Here is a 20,587-nt window from a genome sequence, read left to right as displayed (position 1 = left end):
TGGGGTACTGGAGGGGGTGAGGGCTCCGGCTGGCAGTGCAGGCTGTGGGGTGGGGTGAGAAATGAGGAGTTCAGGGTGCGGGAAGGTGCTCCGGCTGGGGGTGCAGGTTCTGGGGTGGGGCTGGGGATGAGGAGTTTGGGGTGCAGGAGAGTGCTCCGGGTTGGGACTGAGGGGTTCAGAGGACAGGAGGGGAATCAGCCCCTGAGGCACAGGAGGAGGTCGGGGTGCAGGCTCCGGCCGGCACTTACCTCAAGCAGCTCCCAGAAGCAGCGGCATGTCCCCCTCTTATGTGGAGGCATGGCCAGGTGGCTCTGTACGCTGCCACGTCTGCAGGCACTGCCCCCACTGCTCCCAGAAGCAGCAGCATGTCCCCCCTCCGGCTCCTACACGGCGGTGCAGTGCCGGCCAAACGGCTCTGTGCACTGACCCGTCTGCAGGCGCCACCCCTGCAGCTCCCATTGGCCGTGGTTCTGTGTAGGAGCCAAAGGGGAGACATACCACTGCTTCCGGGAGCCATGGCACGTGTGGAGCGGGGCAAGCCCCTGACCCTGCTCCTGCTGGAGCTCGAGGGCCAGATAAAAACATCTGATGGGACAGACATGGCCCACGGTCCATAGTTTGCCCATCCCTGGACTAGATGATCACAAAAGGTCCCTTCTGGCCTTGGAATCTATAAAAAAAAATTGAAGTTTATGTTGTATCCCTTTCCCCCTTTTCTCATGTCTTTTAGACTATAAGCTATTTAGGGCACAGATTGTCTCTTCCTATGTGTCTGCACAGCACCTTGCACATTTTGGACACTACTGTAATCAAAATAACAACAATCATCCCAAGTGACCCCTGCTGGAGAGAAACCAAATGCAAATCCGAACATCTGTACGCCAGATAACGCACTCGGCAAAACTGCTGGAGGGCCCTCTCTGATCTACATGAAGTATGACAATTGCTTTACTTAGCGTGTGCTAGGACATACACACACCTCCCAAAGTGGTCTTTGTGTGGAAGATTTGACTTACCGTTGGAGCAAGACATCCACTGCTGACAGCCAGTCCAGCCGTGGCGTTATCTGTCTCTTTTCATGACTCTATGCAAGCCACTTACAAGTCTCATCCCTTCCAGGGTATCAATGTCCCAAAAGGACTGTGTGCTACCTAACAGTGGTTATCAGTCAGAGGGTTTCCACCCTTCCAGGGCTCCTCTTCCATCAGAATGAGGAGTACTTGTGGCACCTTAGAGACTAACAAATTTATTTGAGCATAAACTTTCGTAGGCTAAAGCCCACTTCATCAGATGCATGCAGTGGAAAATACAGTAGGAAGATATATATCTATATCTATATATTTACATACATACAGAGAACATGAAAAAATGGGGGCTGCTATACCAACTCTAATGAGAGTAATCGATTAAGGTGGGCTATTATCAGCAGGAGAAAAAAAACTTTTGTAGTGATAATCAGGATGGCCCATTTCAAACAGTTGACAAGAAGGTGTGAGTAACAGTAGGGGGAAAATTAGCATGGGGAAATAGTTTTTAGTTTGTGTAATGACTCATCCACTCCCAGTCTATATTCAAGCCTAATTTAATGGTGTCCAGTTTGCAAATTAATTCCAGTTCTGCAGTTTCTCATTGGAGTCTGTTTTTGAAGTTTTTTTGTTGAATAATTGCGACTTTTAGGTCTGTAATTGAGTGTCCAGGGAGGTTGAAGTGTTCTCCGACTGGTTTTTGAATGTTATAATTCTTGACATCTGATTTGTGTCCATTTATTCTTTTGCGTAGAGACTGTCCAGTTTGACCAATGTACATGGCAGAGGGGCATTGATGGCACATGATGGCATATATCGCATTGGTAGATGTGCAGGTGAACGAGCCTCTGATATTGTGGCTGATGTGATTAGGTTTTATGATGGTATCCCTTGAATAGATATGTGGACAGAGTTGGCAGCGGGCTTTGTTGCAAGGATAGGTTCTTGGGTTAGTGTTTTTGTTGTCTGGTGTGTGGTTGCTGGTGAGTATTTCCTTCAGGTTGGGAGACTGTCTGTAAGCGAGGACTGGTGCATCTGATGAAGTGGGCTTTAGCCCACAGAAGCTTATGCTCAAATAAATTTGTTAGTATCTAAGTACTCCTCGTTCTTTTTGCTGATACAGACTAACATGGCTACCACTCTGAAACCTGTCTTCCATCAGAGTGGCCCAAAAACTTCTTCCTTGAGTCTTTTAACCAAGCTCAAAAGTAAAACACAAGCCACAACGAAAGCAACTTCTGCCCACTCTCACACGCTTCTCCCAGTGTTTTTGGTCATTCTTAACCCTTTACAACAGAGGCCTCATTCCCAGCAGCAGGTAGGGAAACTCAGGCCCACCCTCTACCCTGCCTTCCAGTCCAGTGACCCTGTAAACTGCAGCCAAGATCTGCTTCATCAGACACCTTGCCACATCCTGTCCTTTTGTCAGGGCTCACCACCACTGCGTGGTCCACCCGCTGGCTGCTCTGCATCTCTCAGAGACCCACACTCTGTTACTCAGAGAGGAGCTGCAGAGTTCTTTACCTTTCTCCTCATGAGTCAGCTTCCTCTCTTTATAGAAACTACCCACCATCTTCCCCAGCTGGGCTTCATCATGAAGCCTCCATTTCTCTCCCTCTCACATGCAAGGTGCAGCTACAAGGTGCAGCCAGGTAGCGTAATTGAGCTATCCAGCTCCACTTAACCCTTTCATCACTTCTACGGAATAGACACCCCATCACAGTTCCTCATTAGCATTAACATGTCAGTGGCATTTTCTACAGAAGAACGTTAGTGATTTATCTAAATCAGATTTGAAGCTGATTGAGTTAAATCATTGCAACCTCTTTGTGGGGACATTATTATATCCATTTAAGGCAGTGGTCCCCAAACAGGAGAGTTTGGAGGAATCTTCAGGGCCTAGGCTAGCCCCCACAGGGGGGTGACGAGGAAGCACCACCCAGCCCCCTTTGCTCCCACCTCCAACCCCGCCCCCAGCCTCGGCCCCTGGCCACAGCTCCACTCCCAGCAATTGTTTCACTCCTGGCACCAGACCCACCCCCAGCTGGGGCCCCCTTATCCCTGGTCCACCACCAACCCCAAGCCACAGCCCCACTCCTGGCCCCAGTTCCTTGTGGGGAGTGGGATAGGGTTGGGGAGCATGATGTGAAAAGTTTGGGGACCACTGGTTTAAGGGGGGCCTTATGTTGTTGCTTTGTAAATCAGAGATACAGCATGGATTTCCTGTGAAATAAGCAAAATAGATTTCTATGGTGTTTGATGTACTTTTAGATAGTTATCTCCTCCCTTTCTCTGTGCTGAGGAATCATCTTTCATAATCTCTAATCTAGCTCCACTGTAGGGAGACAAAAGCTTTGAGAAATGGAAATATTAAAATGCAGGTAAAGGTTAGAGATGAGTGAAGTGGTTCATTCAAAGAAGAATCACTCCTTACCTTTATCATTATCCTGAACCAATCCCAGATCAAAATTTCTGAAAGTTTGGTATAAAAGTTCAGAACCATCCTACTACCACTCTATCCCCTTTCCTAGTGGGGCAGGGATGGTACTCGTATGGGATAGGGTTGGAGGGCTCATTTCTCCTTTCAATCTAGGGTCTTCCCAGGAACCCCGCTGCCCTCTCCAGTCCAATCTGATTTCCTAGGATGTAGTTCAGCAGCCAGCTTTCATCTTCGGTGCAGCGGAACCCAAGCTGTCTTGTGAGTCCAATGATCTGATGTTCTTGAAAAACAAAGGCATATGACGTCCACACCAGGTACTCCCTGTAGTAGGGATAAGGAAAGGAAGAATCGTACATGTTTCTGGATTAAATACTATGCAGTGAGCTGTACAAAATAATTTGTGTATAATCACAAGTGCCTTTAAATGTTAACACCATCAGATCAATAGGCTCAATTTTAATAATACTTAGCTCTTATCATCAGTAGATATCGAAGTACTTTCTGAAGGATCGTTATCTCCATTTTGTAGATGGGGACACTGAGGTACAGACAGGCACAATGACTTGCCCAATATCACACATCAGACTAGCGGCAGAGCTCGGAAGAGAACCCAGGTCTCCTGTAGCTGAGTCCAAGCCCACTGTGCAGTAGGCTGCAGCAGAAAAGTTACCACTCTATTGCACTGCTCTGGAGACTCGATGATACGTAAATCCTAGAAATCCAGGGATATAACTTTTCTACCTATTTTTTAAGCCACCTGATGGTAGCATTTTTGGTGGGTTTTATTCAAGGGCAGCAAACTGCCTTCTCTCCAATTACCTTTGATTGCTTAACAGCCTGAAAAGCAGCTAAAAGGGTCTGTTCAGAGAGCACACTACTGCTTCCTTGATCAGGAGGCCAAGGTGCAGCCCAGCAGTCTGTATAGCTCGTCACATCACCACTTCTGTCTACACAGTCAAAACAAAGTAAACCATGTTCATAACATCTCTCAGCCACCACTTGTATTACTTTCATCTTCCCAATATTTGGCTTGGATGAAGTGGCTTGGTACAACTCTCTGCAACATGGCTTCAGCTAATGTCAGTTTAGTAGTTTGTGATGGACCCTTACAAACTGATGACAAATGGGTACTTTACTGATCTCCTTAAGTAATTCAAATATTTATTTTGCTTTTACTGTGATCATTAGTGCATTAAAAACAAATTTAAATAAACATTTTATTCAAAGCATTCGCTATTGTCTAAGGTATTAGCATTTCTGTTTTGAGGTCATAAAGGAGCAGCTATTGTTCCCTTGAGGAATAAAACAATGAAATGTTCTTTTCTGTTTCTCATAATAATTAAACTCAACAATGATTGTGTCATTTATTTTGGAGAAACAAATAAGTCTGTCAGACTCTTTATTTTATTTTTTCAAATGATTTTTCCAACATCTGAAAGATAGTATAAAGCATAAGGAATTTCTACAGGATGCATTTAAAGTTATAACATATCAAAAAACCAAAGAAATCTGCTGGCTTAGTGCGGTGGGGTTTCATTTGAATGGGAGGTTAAACAGAATGCCTTTATTATAAAATTCCTTGTAAAACTGAGATCCTGACCATTTGTGGTCTAGACTTTAAGAAAAGCTCCCTGATTTGTCAGTGTACCTGTTAACATGTGTAAAATACGTATTTGGGCACACAAATGGAGTAAGTGCATGGATCAGAGTCAGACTGTAGTTGCCGTAACTGACTTGAACATGCAACCTATAGACAGTTCTGCATATACAAATGTGGGTTTTGCACACTCAAACATGAAGTAGAAAGTGGTGTTTCAAGTCGTGCACCAGTTAATTTTATCCCCCCAAATTACTAAAATTTATAGTTTAGAGAAACATAATTGTTTTGTTTATAGCGCCAATTCAGGGATCTGACACCCACTATCTTAGTCACATGGGGTTCTTTCCATGCCTTAGGACAAAATAATTGCAATGATTAACTATGACTATGTTATTATTAAAAGAAAGAAAATTCAAAACAACAAACACAAGCAAACACTGATGCCTTTCTATGGAAAGCTGTTAACAGAGATTGCAGTTTAAGAGTAAATCTACCCAGATGGGAGCGCTCTTCTCTAGGTAAGAGAAGAGCAGAATTTATATTTTCAAAATCACAGAGAGTCCTATTTTAGTGTATTATAGATAACCAAAACTGTTTATAGAGGGGCAAGGCATTTTGTTTAAGGATAGGTGAATCCTGTTTGCCCATTTATAAATTGTTAGTTATCCTTGATATACCAAAGGCAAGTGATCCCAACTAAAGTATTTACATTCAGTTACTTAAAAAGCCACTCAAGGAGCTGTCTTAAAACAAACAATTAATCAATGTAAGTCTCAAATTCCAAATTAAATTCCACTATTTCTTTCTGTTTACCAAGGGGTTAGCTTAGGTCTCCTCTCCAGGAATACATGGTCTAAAAACCACCTGGTGTTTTACAAGAGAAGCTGGTAATATCTTTAATTACAATATCATTTTAATATCCCCATAGAATATTTTTTTTACTTGAGGGGCAGGGAACAGAGGGAAAAGGTATGATAAGAGGCTCCTGACCTAGCTTTCGTGTCCTTGATAAACCAGGTGCTACACATCCTTTTCTCTGAAATCCTAGAAAATTTCCTTTAACTAAGGGAAGAGCGTCTCTTCAAGAAGACAGTCCTGTTAGGTGTTTGCTTTTAACCAGATAGTTCCCAATGTTAGTCTACAGTAGCTTCACTCACAATTAAAAACTCCTACCAAACCCTCTATACAAAAACAAAAATCACAATAACTAATATTCAGATAGCTCTAACATCACATAAAATAAACTACATAGAATATTACAACAAAATAGTCATTGAAAAACTGCATTCCAAAATCTGCAATTGGACATGAAAGTGATAAGTATTAGCTGTATCGCCAGGGAGGAGGTCTTCTCCTTGAAGCTTTTCACACCTCTCACTAATTGGGAGAAAGCAGAGATTTCCTAGGAGTGTCTTTAATTGGCTTAACTATTACTTTCAGTAAAATAAATAGCTAAAAACATAAGCATAAGAATGGTTATTTTCCAAAGCCATATATGTGCACATGTATGAATTTGTAATTACAAAAGTCTTCTAAACTTCAGTAAAGGCAAAGTTAGGTTTACAATTACCAAAAATTATCACAATAAATTGTAATTGTATTAACCATTTTTGCACCACTGTTGAAGTTTACCCGTCTCCCCCTGCCACACACCCCTGGTGATGCCAAGAAATATGTTTTGATTGCACTGATGTTTGGGAGGCTGTCTGGTGATAAATAGGTGAGCATCATGATAAGCATCAGTGCAGTCAAAACATATTTCTCAGAGCAAAATGGCTACTTGACACAAGATTGTTGTTAAAAGTATTATTTGCCTTTAGATAATAGGAAGATTATAAAAATGAACCAATTATATTTGATTCTTCCAAGTATGATTTCTTAGAATAGTATCCCATTAAAAAGTTAATAGAAAAGAGAGCCGGCAACCATGAGATTTCTGTGAAAAGAGACACAGTCAACCAGTGGAAAAAACTAATTGTGTCCATTTTCAGTGCCAAATTCAGAGCATCATAAAGACTGAGAGTGAGCCCTGCTACTTACCTATAAGGTCCAGCAAAAGATCATCAATTTTAGCTCCTGTTCTAATCCATCCAACATTAACAAAACTGGATATTCGCTGAATCTGCCACTTTCTCTTTTAGTAGTGAAGCAAGGAATTACAGTGACTACAATAAATAGTATCTGAGATTACTACACAGATCATGAGGAAACCTAGCTTGATAAACTGGCTTGGTTTGCAGGTCTTACTGTGTCATTTCCTCAAAAATTAGATGAACGAAGCTAATTAGTAACTCGTACAACTTCCTGTGACATAACAGTTCTTATTAAACTTTATCATGAAGGATCTCAGAGAACTGCAAGTTAACCTAAAAGTCACACTGGTTCTGCATTCATAAAAGCTGCTAGTATAAATGTCTGTGACCATTTCGTTGATGAAGTGTCTGAAATAATTACACCACATGCACTGTGAATCTGTCATGACTGAAGAGCAAACCCAAATCATTTCAGTTTTGTTCCTTCTGTTGTGACTAGGAGTACATCTGTAATATGAGTATATTCATACACCACGGGAAAGGGGAAGAAAAACATTTCCCATCTGGATCTAAATAATAATTGTTTAATCTTCCTTTAATGGTCGCTTTGGCCCCAGGCTTAACAAAGCTAACAGAGATACTGCTGAGGTTGTTCTTGGCATTATATTACAGTTTATGTTAATTATGCAAACCCCAGCTAGATACAATTGGTTGCTGAGGCAGCATTGGTCGCCCTGGCAGCATTAAACATTTCAATCACCTCCAATTTAATGATTCTGTAGTTTGTTGTTTTGCTATTAAAAGTTAATGCGTTATCGTGTGGGAGATTTAATTCATGAATCTGCATATCAAGCTGTCTCCTGGTATATAATGTAGGACAAATATTCTTAGTAACGTTTCCCTTTAAAAAAATACTCATTTTCTATAGTTGACAATCACACAAAACACTGTCATATCAATATTGTAAAATGTATTGTTTGGATCATGACTGTAAGATACTGTCATTTTTCACAGGGGTTGTCAATGACAATATTCCCCCTTTTTTTTTTTGGTGGACTTAATATGAGGAGACATCAAACATGAAAAATCTTTTTTGAACTGTATTGATTTATTTTTGTATTTGTACATATGGTGTTGCATTAGATTGTATTTATATAGCCAGATCCTCAGGTGGTGTAGAGCTATGTATGTTTATACCAGCTTAGGATCTGATTTATTATACAATATTACATCCTAGTAGGGCAGAAGTTGTTGGATTTTTTAGGGAGTATTTTTTGTCTCTCTCTCATTTTGGTGTTTAAGGAAACTGAAAGACATCATTGGCTAAAGTTAGGCAAGGTGCAGGCAAGCAAGTGCAAGCTTCCAGTCTACTGAATACTGGTTACAGTCCTCGGACTTTTTTTTAGCAGACACTGCTATTTTTGCTAACTACTACAGTGGATCATGAGCAAGGATGTCACTGGAGAAATGTCCTATGAGGCCACCAAACTAACTTTTGTGTGTGACTTAATGCAGCATTTGAACACTATTCTCTTTACAAAGCTATGCATTGTACTATCTGGTCCTCATATTGGGATCTGACATTTGTTTCTTTAAGAAAAATGTCAGTTATTTATGTCATCCTTCAGAAAATGGGAGAAATGTTATGTTCAATGACTCACACTGTCACCATGAAATTATTGTCTGGAAACTGGATTGTAGACTCAGACTAGTTTGGAATGATTAGAAAACATGCTCTTTACCAAACAATGCTCTGTATCTAGACATTTTTTTTCAGGTGGACACTTGGAGCCAGGTATTGATACCACATTGTAGCTAGCCTCCTACTGACATCTTGGCAAGAATTCAGCTATTGCATAAGATCTCAGGGCCTTACATTGCCCTATCCTGAAATGATATACCTAGAAACTGAATACCAGTTTTATGAACCTCTAATTCTCCCTGTATTTGGCCAGTTCACTCTTTGCACCCTTCCAGTCTCTCCCCACCCCCTTCTTAGTTTGATTTAAAAAACAAAAAACAAAAAAACCCAGTGAGCACAGAAGGAAGCCAGAGGAATACAACACCATTAGTATATTGTTATTTATTTATATAACAAAAAGTGTACTTCTTTTCTAATACAGAGAAAGTGAAGAGAAGACAAACAGCAATATATATAAAGAAATAATTACTTATCTGAGACTGCTGTACTATCTTTCCACCATTAATTGGCAATGTTGCTAAATCTACATCAGGCGCACTCCCATTCCCACACTTTAAAATGGTGCCATCTCTAATCGTAATCCAGTTCTGCCAGTTTTTTTCAGTGTGCCTGGACCACAAAGGAACCCAGAATTCCACAGAGAATTCCCTTTTTAGACAACAATCTGCCCTCCCTTTTCAAAATATTCTGTACTATAGTGAGGAGAAGAATAGAGGAGCCTAGCTCTGCAATGTGCACTGCAGCTGGCTCCTATTCCTCCATTTCCTTGAGAAGACCTTGGGAAAACTTTCTAATGGAAATGGGGTACCTATATGGATTTACCCTTAAGTAGCTTCCCTTCCACCCTCAGCCACCTCCTTCAGGGATGGAATGTTCATTCACACATAGTCTCCTCACACAGTGTGTTGTTCACTTTTGTTGTTGCCCTATAGCTGTTGGCTCCAGGTTATCCTAAATACAGAGTATCAACAAAGCCAGCCCTGTTGTCCTGGGCTGCAGCTTGTCACCATGCTGTAAGTTCACTCAGATTTCTCTTTCCTTCTCACCCCCCCACCTGCTGCTACTTTCGTGGTACATTGCATCTCTCTCTGGACAGAATGCATATTCTCTTCTCAGACTAATTTTTAAAGCTTCTCCATTATTCAGCTAATGCAAGGGGTAGGGAAATGTTTCTACAAAGAAAGCTTGACTTCACGCAGAGTGGCACAAGCTTTCTGTTCTTGTATATGCTCATTTTACTGACTGGTCTCTATCCCCATAACAGATGGGGGATGTTCTTTTGTATGTACATTTTGATGGGCAAATACTATTCCTTCTCTCCTGTGGCTGTTTTTTCAAGTGACATCAGTCACGTAAGTAGGTACGGACAATGCCATCCACAGAGTAACGACAGGCAGCAATACATGTGTCCCCTCTACTGTATCAGCGTTCAGTTAAAAATAATTAAAAAGCTTTTAAATAAAGTCTGTGTATGCCTCAACTTTATTAAAAAGCCATTGCTAAGAGTCTTCCATAGCCTATCCACACCCATATCAGTGTTCTATTTGTGCTTTGCTCCACTACTCAGAACGATGATCTAGTGATGCATGACTGTTTGGGTAATGTCCATTGCAATGATAGCTTTAGATAAGATATAGAATAAAGAACTTGCCTCTTCGTCTTAAAAGACTGCTTAATTTTTTTTATTACTTCCAGTACTGTGGAGACATAACAATACAGACTGTACCAGAGAAAAGCGAAGTGTACAGATTCCATTAGGAAAGACTCCTTAAGAATAACTTGAATTAATTAAGTCAGCTGCAGTAATCTGCATATAAGGCTGTATGAAAGTTATGGTTTTTGGTTCAAAAGTTGCAGCCACAGTTTGCTATAGTTGTGATTCTGCTGCGGTCGGTTCAAGTACTATAAAAAAAACTGTTTAAAAAACCAAAATAAAAACCATGATAAACACAAATTTGAGTGACACTGCGACCCAGTGCCCCAGGTCACAATGCTACTCACTAAAATTTGCGGCAACTATGAAAAGAGGCAATGTGTGTTAAAGGTTGCAGTTTCTGCAACAAAATCATGGCCTGTGATTTTCTTACAGCCTTAAATATAACATAAAAATGCAGCAGACACTTAGACATTTTAGTATTGCTAATGAAAGGCCAATTCTACCATCTTTGCTCAGGCAAAACTCCTCATGGAATTTACGGGGCCCAAATACAGAAAAAGTACAGCATTGGTAATTTCATTTAATAATCGACATAAAAAGTAACTGCAAAATCCATACAGTGGAGTTCTGCAGAGGGTGAAATTCACAAGGCCTATGTATGACCTACACTGGACTGGAATAGTGCATAAGCTTTGTATTGGCCATCTGCACAAGGCTGAATTTCAGTCTGACAGAGAAAAAGTTATTTTTTCCTGAAGCAGAAGAAGCAGCAGCAGCTGAAGAGGAAGGGTTATTATTTCCTGCTTAATCTGTGTGTGATGCTCTGTACCTCGGGGGCACATCCTTGTAAATGATTGTGTGGTATCCAATTCAAAGTTTGTCACGTCAGATGTCTTCGGAAGGCTCATGATGCACTGAGCATTGTTGTTATAGAGATGTTATAGTAATTGTTGTTACAGTAATGTTATAGTAATAGTGTGTTTGGTTTGAAGCGTGTCAGAGACTCCCCTTGGGATAACAAGCCTGGTACATATCAACTTCTTTGTTAAATTGATGAACTCATATAAGCTTGCAGCATCCAGCAGACATAACTGGACACTGCAAGATGGAGGTTTCTAGGGTTGTGTCTGGGACTGGAGATATTGGCTAATGTCATTCGATTGCACAATCCAAGGAGCAGCTTACATGCCAGAGCCCAGGAGTGGGGGTTCTCAAAGCAGAGCAGGGTAAGGCTGGCTCCCAGAGTCGAGGATTGGAGTGACCTAGCAGATCACCCGTCCAGATAACACCAGAGGGGAACATCACACTGTGCAGCTGCAGAACTACAGAAAACCTAGGATTCTAAAAAGTAGATTAGGAGAATGAACGTCTAAACTTTGCAACGTGTTTACCCCATTGTGGGAAGAGATGTGGATCTTTTTAGGGAAAAGTGCAAATTAGAAATGATCACAAACTAGAGAAATTTATATAATCAAAACATTCTCATTTCATCAGAAGGATGATTATTTAACTCTTCTGACTGAGCAAGACTGCTTTCTCCAACCAGCTTTCTACAAAACCAAGGCTGATGATTTTAAGGTACCTGCCCTTAGTGGAAGAAAGTCTTCTCTGTGCCTGCCGTGGGTCTGCTCCCCAACTCCTCCGGCCACAGGCAGCACAAGCACTCCCCTCTAGGCCTCACTGTTATTCTACAGGCTAGCTATTGGCACACCCCAACCCTCGAGCCCTCCAAGTGTCCCCCTGGAATGCCCAGCCCCTGGTCCGCTGGATACTCAGAATTCACAGATTCACTACTTCTAAAGAAGCAAGTGCAGCCCAGCTTATCAGTTCCACCTCAGATCACCGCTCAACTTAACACACAGCACCTACATATGTTTATAGTGGAATCAAGTATAAGTTTATTTAACAAAGCATAGAGATTCAAATAGTAGCAAGTATAAGTATTGGGAAAAAATGGTAACAAAAAATAAAATCGTAACATGCTTTCTGGACCTTAGGCTGAATTAACAAGATACTCTCACAGAGTATTGGTCACCCAAAATCCTCACAGCACTTTACAGCCAGGTTGGCTATGACCCTCCTTTCATGAGACAAGCAGGCTTGTCAGCTTGCCTTTTCAGTGAAGGACTCATTGTGTCACTTGGCACTCCAAGATATACCAGAAAAATCCTTTGTCTTTATTCATAAACAGGACACCCCCACCTCCCACTGTTTGAAAAATCTGCAAGTGAGAAAATCTACAGAATAAGCAATCTCTTCTTTTGCCTGTGATTCAGTATGCAAATAGGCATACAGTGACTGGAGGCATACAATACACAAATGGCTGAACAGGGAGATAAGTGTCTGTCATCACCTGCCTGAAAGGAACATTGTCACCTCCTGGTGATCTACCTTAACTCCAAGACCTTAAGAACATAATTTTCCATACAGATATATCATTCCTTAAATATCATCCATACAGGTAGACACCTCACATGCCACCTTTGGTGAAATATTATGCAGATATCCAACCCAGGGATCCCTGGAAAACCTGTGTGCTCCCCTGTGCCCTCTGCTAGTTGGTACTGGGAGTCACAACTGTATACATGTGCATGTCTAAGGAAGTATCTACATAAGGATTCCTTAAATGAGAGCCATATCAAATTCTGTCTGTTTCCCTCCCATTAATTTATTCCCTCTCTTTAACCTCTTTGTATTTACCTCAAAATCTTTATCTACATAAACTAACCACTAAAAGAAGATAAATCAAACTTAGTATACAGGGTAAAATCCTGGCCTCACTGAAGTCAGTGGCAAAACTCCCACTGACTTCAGTGGGCCTGGATTTCACCCTGTTGTGTTTGGATTTACTAAGATATGGTGTCAAATAATTAACTCCATTGAAGGCTTAGAATCATAGAATATCAGGGTTGGAAGGGACCTCAGGAGGTCATCTAGTTCAACCCCCTGCTCAAAGCAGGACCAATCCCCAATCAAATCATCCCAGCCAGGGTTTTGTCAAGCCTGACCTTAAAAACTTCTAAGGAAGGAGATTCTACCACCTCCCTAGGTAACGCATTCCAGTGTTTCACCACCCTCCTAGTGAAAAAGTTTTTCCTAATATCCAACCTAAACCTCCCCCACTGCAACTTGAGACCATTACTCCTTGTCCTGTCCTCTTCTACCACTGAGAATAGTCTAGAACCATCCTCTCTGGAACCACCTCTCAGGTAGTTGAAAGCAGCTATCAAATCCCCCCTCATTCTTCTCTTCTGCAGACTAAACAATCCCAGTTCCCTCAGCCTCTCCTCATAAGTCATGTGTTCCAGACCCCTAATCATTTTTGTTGCCCTTCGCTGGACTCTCTCATACTTGTTTAAGTATGACAGTCAATCAATCAGTCCTTTATACAGCATTATACAGAAAACAGAAAGAAAACAAACATACCAACTCTCTGTAACTGGAGAGGCGATGGCAGCTTTACTTCAGTTCACTTCTGACTAACTACCTCAAACTGACCCATTAGATACTGTTCAGAACAAAGAAAAATCCTCTCTCATGCTTGATCTTATTTTGAATCAAAAAGCCAATGATATTTCTAACTAACTTATCACTACTGGGACCACTTGTGACCACAATTAGCCTTAATGCTTAGTCATTAATCCATGCATTAAATGTTTTGCCGATACATTGATTAAAGAACACATCTGCTATACCACATGTTCCTTGTCCATTTTGTCAATTACTAATTTTATTAGTTACAGAGCATTTATGAGCATCCCTTATCAGTTACGTCATTTTGTCCACTACAATATGCATCTATAACTACAGTCATCTCTTTATATACTACATGAGTTTACAGAAAAGAGACAAAATTACCTATTGGCCAGGGACTTTTTTTCATGGTATCTGGTTCACACAATTGATAGGCTAAAACATCTGTTCAACCATCCATTATTGTATTAATTGAAAAAGATATCTGTAACTAAGTCATCATGAAAGAAATAATCGCTAGACTAAATCCTGATAAACTAAAAGCATCTTTCGACAGATTATTATTTTAATAATCACAGGAAACACCTGCCCCGTACCAGTTCCAAGCAGTTCCTTTATGGACATGTGGACACATTTCCCTAAGAGTCCAGAGTTGAAGGACACACAATCCATTATTTAACAATATGCTATGGTCCAGTTAAAGCTTACTGACAACACACAAGAGTCAGCTGAAGTTCAGAGTACAGAGAGTATAACTCAGTACAGGCCTGCTAGGACGAAGACATTCATTTGTCCAAAACAAAAACTCCTTCACGTAAGAATTGAACCATCACTTTTGGCTAACACAGAAAAGATTTTAGGATATTTGGCCAAGAAATCATCAGTTTAATACCGAAAGAATAATAAAATATTAATATTTACTAGCAACCCATAGTGTCCAAAATTAATCTCAGCTAGCTGCAGATTTGAAAATCTCTGTCTGGAGCTGTATCTCCTATATGATTATCCGACCAATGCTCATTCTGTAGAATACTGGTGAGGTGCTACCTCCAGGAATATATTAGCTAAAAGAGTTATAACCCCATCATAACCCCTGGAACAGAATTTAACTCCTGAGGTACCACAGTCTCAGCTCTGAGATTCTGAACAATTCTTCTCTTAATACAGAAAATGGGTGCACCTGAGTATTTAAGTTAGTTTTGACCAGTTTTTCTCTTTCTTTTCTTTTTTTTTCATTCGTTCATTCACCAGGTAGCTATTTGGATAAATATCTTCAGCATTTTCTGCTAATGAGAGTTCTCAAGGCAGTGACGCAGCTTGTGTTTCTTAAATTGTAATCTGGGTATTCGTTGCTGTTACTAATATTATAAAAATATGGCTTTATGGTTATCAGGCTGAATATGCCATGTGACTTTTCATCAAAATGAAAACATACATTCAACTGCAGAAAATAAGAGAAAGGCATAGAAGTCAAGGAGGCCATGATCCAGATCTGCACACTTTATGAACAACATTAAGGATGACCACGCTCATAAAAACGGGAAGAAAGTTACCTTGAAAATACATGTCTATAATGACTGACTCAGCCAAAATGTTTGAAAACTTTAGATTTTTATGTTTTTAGATAACAACATATCATCGTTTCTAAGAGAGGCCAGGAGCCAGATTCTCCAGTGCAGCTCAGCTGCTTTCTCCCACACTGTCATTGGCAGATTCTGGCCATAAAGCTGGCATATCCAGCCCTGGCATGATCGCTGTAGTGGCACAGAGCTGGCTGTAAAAGGAAAAGATTAGTACAGCTTAGAGTTCAGCTCTTCACCACTTTGAACACCTGGAGTACTCAAAGAGCAATGTGGCTAGTAACCGCTTATGCTGAAAAACCTGGTGCTTCTTTTCTACCTAGTACAAACAGAGGAGTTTTCATTGTCACTGCCACACAGGATTTTCATGGCAACCTATGTTCTGTGCCATCATATCATATGAATATATAGTTGGTTCCCTAATAAAATATATTTTGAGTATTTGTTTTCATTTGCGGAATTTCAGTGTCCCTGATCCTTAGAAAGAAGAAAAGGAGGACTTGTGGCACCTTAGAGTCTAACCAATTTATTTGAGCATCAGCTTTCGTGAGTTACAGCTCACTTCATCGGTTTTTCTGTTAGCATTAATTATTAAGAAAGATACTAAATATCCAAGCCCTTATAACCAAACTGCAGTTCAATACAATAGTCCTAGTAAGAATTCATCTTCTGCTATATTTAGGCTTGGAAGGATTTGATTTTTATCAGTAAATGTCTGTAGCCATTGATTTCACCATATACACTCAAACTGATGAAAAAATATTTCCATAGATAATAGTAATTTACAGAGAGGCAAAGAAAGAAAAATGCTACTGAAGAACTCAGATACTTACTTTGTATGTGTTGACGTGAGACTGATAGATTGTGTTTTAATGGTTATAAAGCTTTAACTTTTGAATCTTAATATCTATTTCATTAAATAATTATTGCCTGACACCCCTATAATTCCCCAGAACTATGAAAATTTAAATAGGTAAAAATTGGAAAAAATGCTTTAAAATAAACATTGATATTAGCCATCGAAAGTATAAAAAAATAAAAATCCAATTCTACAAAGCCTAACTATATTTATTTACTTTCCTCGTAACTTCAAAGTGATAGAACTGTTGTTAATGCCATGTTGATTCTTATGAAAGTATTTAGCCATATCCTGACTAGGGTCTTAGCATCACTGGAAAGGGACACTAAACCCATACTTTGTTGTAAATACACAGGGCCTGGTGGGAGAAAAATATGGGACCATCCGAATACCTGGAGAAGTTGAATCATCGGAATTTGAAATGATCCTAGATGCTGCTGTGGAGGCAAAGCTAGAGACAAGGATTTTGGAAGAGTGGTACTGTAGAGATGAAAATGCGGTGCCACCAGCATATTACCTCAGACCAAAATCTGAAATGCTGAAGAACAATCATAATACGGTAAATTACCTTCATGTCCTTAATAAAAAAACCTACATAGATTGGTCACAGTGGATGGAATTCACCAGCATCATTTGAAGACAATTTAGGGGTCATAATAGAATGAACCTCCATAGTCTATGAACTCTTTGCACACTGCAGAGATTGGCTCTGTGATGGTCCAGAAGGAGGAAGTGTGGGACACCACGGGGAGTGATGGGCCAAGGCTGCTGGGTCTAAGAATGGTCCACTGCTCACAACTGTCGCCTTTATAGGGCAATGATAGTGGGCTGCAAGCACTGTTACAGCTCATGAGCCTTCTGCAGCAATTGAGGAATGACTGCATAGGTGCCTCTATCCATCCCGCTTGTTGGAGTGGGGAAGACTCTCTCTCAGCCCTCGCATGGGGCTCTCATTAAAAGTCCATGAATAGGACTTACACGGCAAATGGGAATTTCTCCCCAGGGCCCCAAGTCAGCAAAACACTTAAGCACGTGCTTTAAGCTAAGCAAATGATTAAAATTAAGCACACACTCAAGGACTACCCTGAATTGGGGTTCATATTAAAAAAAGTTTCTTAGTAAAATATTTTTGAACAGTCCCATTTAGTCTCACCTCCTATATGTGCACATAACTTTGTTTGACCGTAGCTATGCATGATACAGGGCCCAATTTTACCCTCATATAGCAAGAGCCGATTTATATCCAAGGACAGAATTTGGCCCTCCAAGAGGAGAATAAACCCTTTAAGGTAGAGCTATATCCCAAAGCAATATCAAAATGTCACTTTATTTTAGAATCATAGAATATCAGGGTTGGAAGGGACCTCAGGAGGTCATCTAGTCCAACCCCCTGCTCAAAGCAGGACCAATCCCCAATCAAATCAAATCATGTGCATGCTGACTGTAATTACACTACAAAAGGAAATTAAACCACTATATAGCATGCATTTACCATGTTACAAAATGCAATAACCTCCTCTGTTGCGTAAAAAATGTTTGAGCAGTAAGGACTTAAAAGGAGTTCAAGAAAACGTAGTGCAGCAGAGTCTGAAATATTTATCACTGGGGGGGGGGAACAACAATTTACATAACGTCCCCCCCAAAGCCCAAAATAGCCCTTTAAATAGATCTTGAAGGTTTTTTTGTATTTTTGTTTATTAACATTTTATAGATTTCCCCAAGCTACTCTCCCACAAGGGTAAGCAGAAAAGGTTCATCTATCAACACTAGTGCAGTTTTACACCCAGTAAACAAAACAGAAGTAACAGACTGAATATAAAATGATCTGCAACTCTGAATTTTCTGCAGGAAGGGCTTTGTGAGAGATTGTGATTCCCTGAGGCAGCACAACGAGGTGCTGTCCCCATACTCTGGACTAGATTGCAAATTGACAATCTAGCACTAAATCAGAAATAATAATAATAAAATTACTTTGTACTTAAATAGGGCTAGCCTGTAATCTTAAAATCTGACATGAGTAAAGGGGCTGTGCTTAGCTGTGCTGCCCCAGGAGCAGAGCAGGGACAAAACTGTGACTCAGAGAGCCACAATTTGGTCCCTGCTTGCTCCATAGGGGGAAGTAAAATGTGCCAGCTCTTTCCTGGTACAGCTTACTCCCCTCTCTGCACCAGCTCAGCTGTGCTAGCTGGAATGCAGGGCTTAGAAGGAAAGCCAAGGCTCCACCCACTTTCTGCCTAACTGCCAATGGGCTGCTCTCTCTCCTGGTTACAATCTGGCCCACAGGAACTTTCCTCCAGACATCTCAATGCACTTTACAAAGATGAATGAATTTAGCCTAACACCACCCCTTTGAGGCAAGTCAGATTATGATCACCATTCTGCAAAGGAAGAACTGAAGTACCATCAAATAAAATCCAATATTTTCAAAAGTGACACCTAATTTGGGGTGCTTAATTTGAAATTCCTTGTGCCTAATTTTCAGCTTTGAGATCCAAGGATGAAAGTTAATCTAAAAATATTATTATTCCCTAATAATAGTACTCCAGGCCTGACCCAAAAACCCACTTTCTCTTCATATTTTACTGGTTATTCTTATTTACCCCCTGAATAATGTTGTTCACATTTTAGTTTTGTGCACTATGTCAGGAAGTCTTATGTTTTATATTCAGGACAACTTATAATGTAAAATTATGATCTGTCCAATATAAAAGGTTAAGAGTGAATATACTGGAGGTTTTTTTTAAAATGTATGCATTATATTATTAACTGTATTCTCCTTTCTTGTGTATGTCATTACCTTAAATATTAATCCTTTGCTTTCTGAAGTTGTAGAAACTGATGTTACAGCTACTGTTTAACTATGAATATTTTTAAAAGATGGAATCATCTTCAAATTCTATGAATGAGAACAAATGGAAGGACATATCAGAAGAGATTAAGAAGATTTTTAAGACTGCTGTGAAGTTGCTGCATGAAAAAGGAAAAATGAAACACAGCCAAGCAAAGAGATATCTTTCCTCTGGTAAAGTTCAGAATACGTACACAAAATATTCTATATCTATGCACCCATTCATAATCTAGCCTAGCAATATTTCCACAATTATCAAAGTATATTTTTGATTGTCATTTCTCACACATAATTTAAAAGAGGAGAAAAGTAAATTTATACATGCTTGAGGCTGAGTCCTGTATTATATAGCTAGTACTAAATAAAACTGCACCTGATACATTTTGCATACAGTATTTTTTGTTTGTTTGTTCATCTAGAGGGAACAGAGATTTTTTTCCTCTGTTTGTTTTGAAGGAAGTTAACGGTTTTCCTATTTTCTTTTTTCTTCCCTCCAGCTGTTGAAGATGAGCTTGATTTTGCCTTGGGAAAACAAACACCAGCTTTCCTGAAGAAGTGTGTCTGTTACATTCGGAAAATTGCCAACATTGAACGTTTTGTTAAAATTCCAGAGATGGGAAAATACATGGATGTAATTCATATAGGTGGGAAAGTTCTGCGGGATCCAGAAGCCCATGAGAAATTGATCAAACTCCGGGATGAATTTATTCCTACTATTGTTGCAGCATCTAATCTGAGAGTGTACACTTCTGTTACTCATTGTGACATGAAACTTGGTTATTCACAAGAAGTAGAGAACCACTACATTGAAGGACTTGGTAAACAGTTCTATGAAGACATGATTGATATAATTCAGGCAACAGTACAACAGAATTTTGACACTGAGACAGACTTGCTTTATGATGAAGTCCTTCAACACTCTTCATTATGTAAAACGTACTCCTCTTTCTATGAGTACAGGTGTGAGGCGCTAAACATAGTTCACAAATACACTCTGCACAGCAAAACAGGACATATTAACCCTCTTATCATATATGGAGGACCATGCACTGGAAAAACCCTTTTATTAGCTGAAGCAGCAAAGAAGGTAAAAAATAAAAACCAATATATTTTATAATATGCTAATCTTAATAGAGGCAGTAAATGTAGACCAGATTAATTCCCATTTTCCATATTGTGGTATCAACAGATCTAAGATTAGTCTTTGATACAGACAATAAATCCAGTCTTCTGCACATTACTGGATATTTATTCAGGAAAGAGGCAGTGTATATCCTAGTAGCCACATCTCCATATTATATTTCCAGCTAAAACATAATTGTTAGTAGAGCTTTCTAAGGAAATGCAAATATTTCATCCAATTCCTAGA

The 20,587-nt window shown here is 40.0% G+C and overlaps 1 protein-coding gene across 6 annotated transcripts in view; it reads left to right on the top strand.

Moving 5' to 3' along the window:
• NWD2 (NACHT and WD repeat domain containing 2) overlaps positions 1 to 20,587 on the top strand; it is a 143,655-nt gene that overhangs the window by 116,851 nt on the left and 6,217 nt on the right. For 5 of the 6 annotated variants that reach the window (XM_074951560.1, XM_074951559.1, XM_074951561.1 and 2 more), the window contains 3 exons: positions 16,726 to 16,929; positions 19,248 to 19,392; positions 19,716 to 20,305. In XM_074951560.1, the coding sequence (XP_074807661.1) occupies positions 16,726 to 16,929; positions 19,248 to 19,392; positions 19,716 to 20,305 (939 nt within the window). Of the gene's footprint in view, positions 1 to 16,725; positions 16,930 to 19,196; positions 19,393 to 19,715; positions 20,306 to 20,587 lie in introns of those variants that run through there. The other variant, XM_074951565.1, reaches the window with a different exon arrangement.

The sequence above is a fragment of the Natator depressus genome, chromosome 4 (genome assembly GCF_965152275.1).
Source record: "Natator depressus isolate rNatDep1 chromosome 4, rNatDep2.hap1, whole genome shotgun sequence".
In the NCBI taxonomy this organism is placed as follows: Eukaryota; Metazoa; Chordata; order Testudines; family Cheloniidae; genus Natator; species Natator depressus.
The sequence above is the reverse complement of the archived record's forward strand: the minus strand, read 5'-3'. Positions and strand labels throughout refer to the sequence as shown.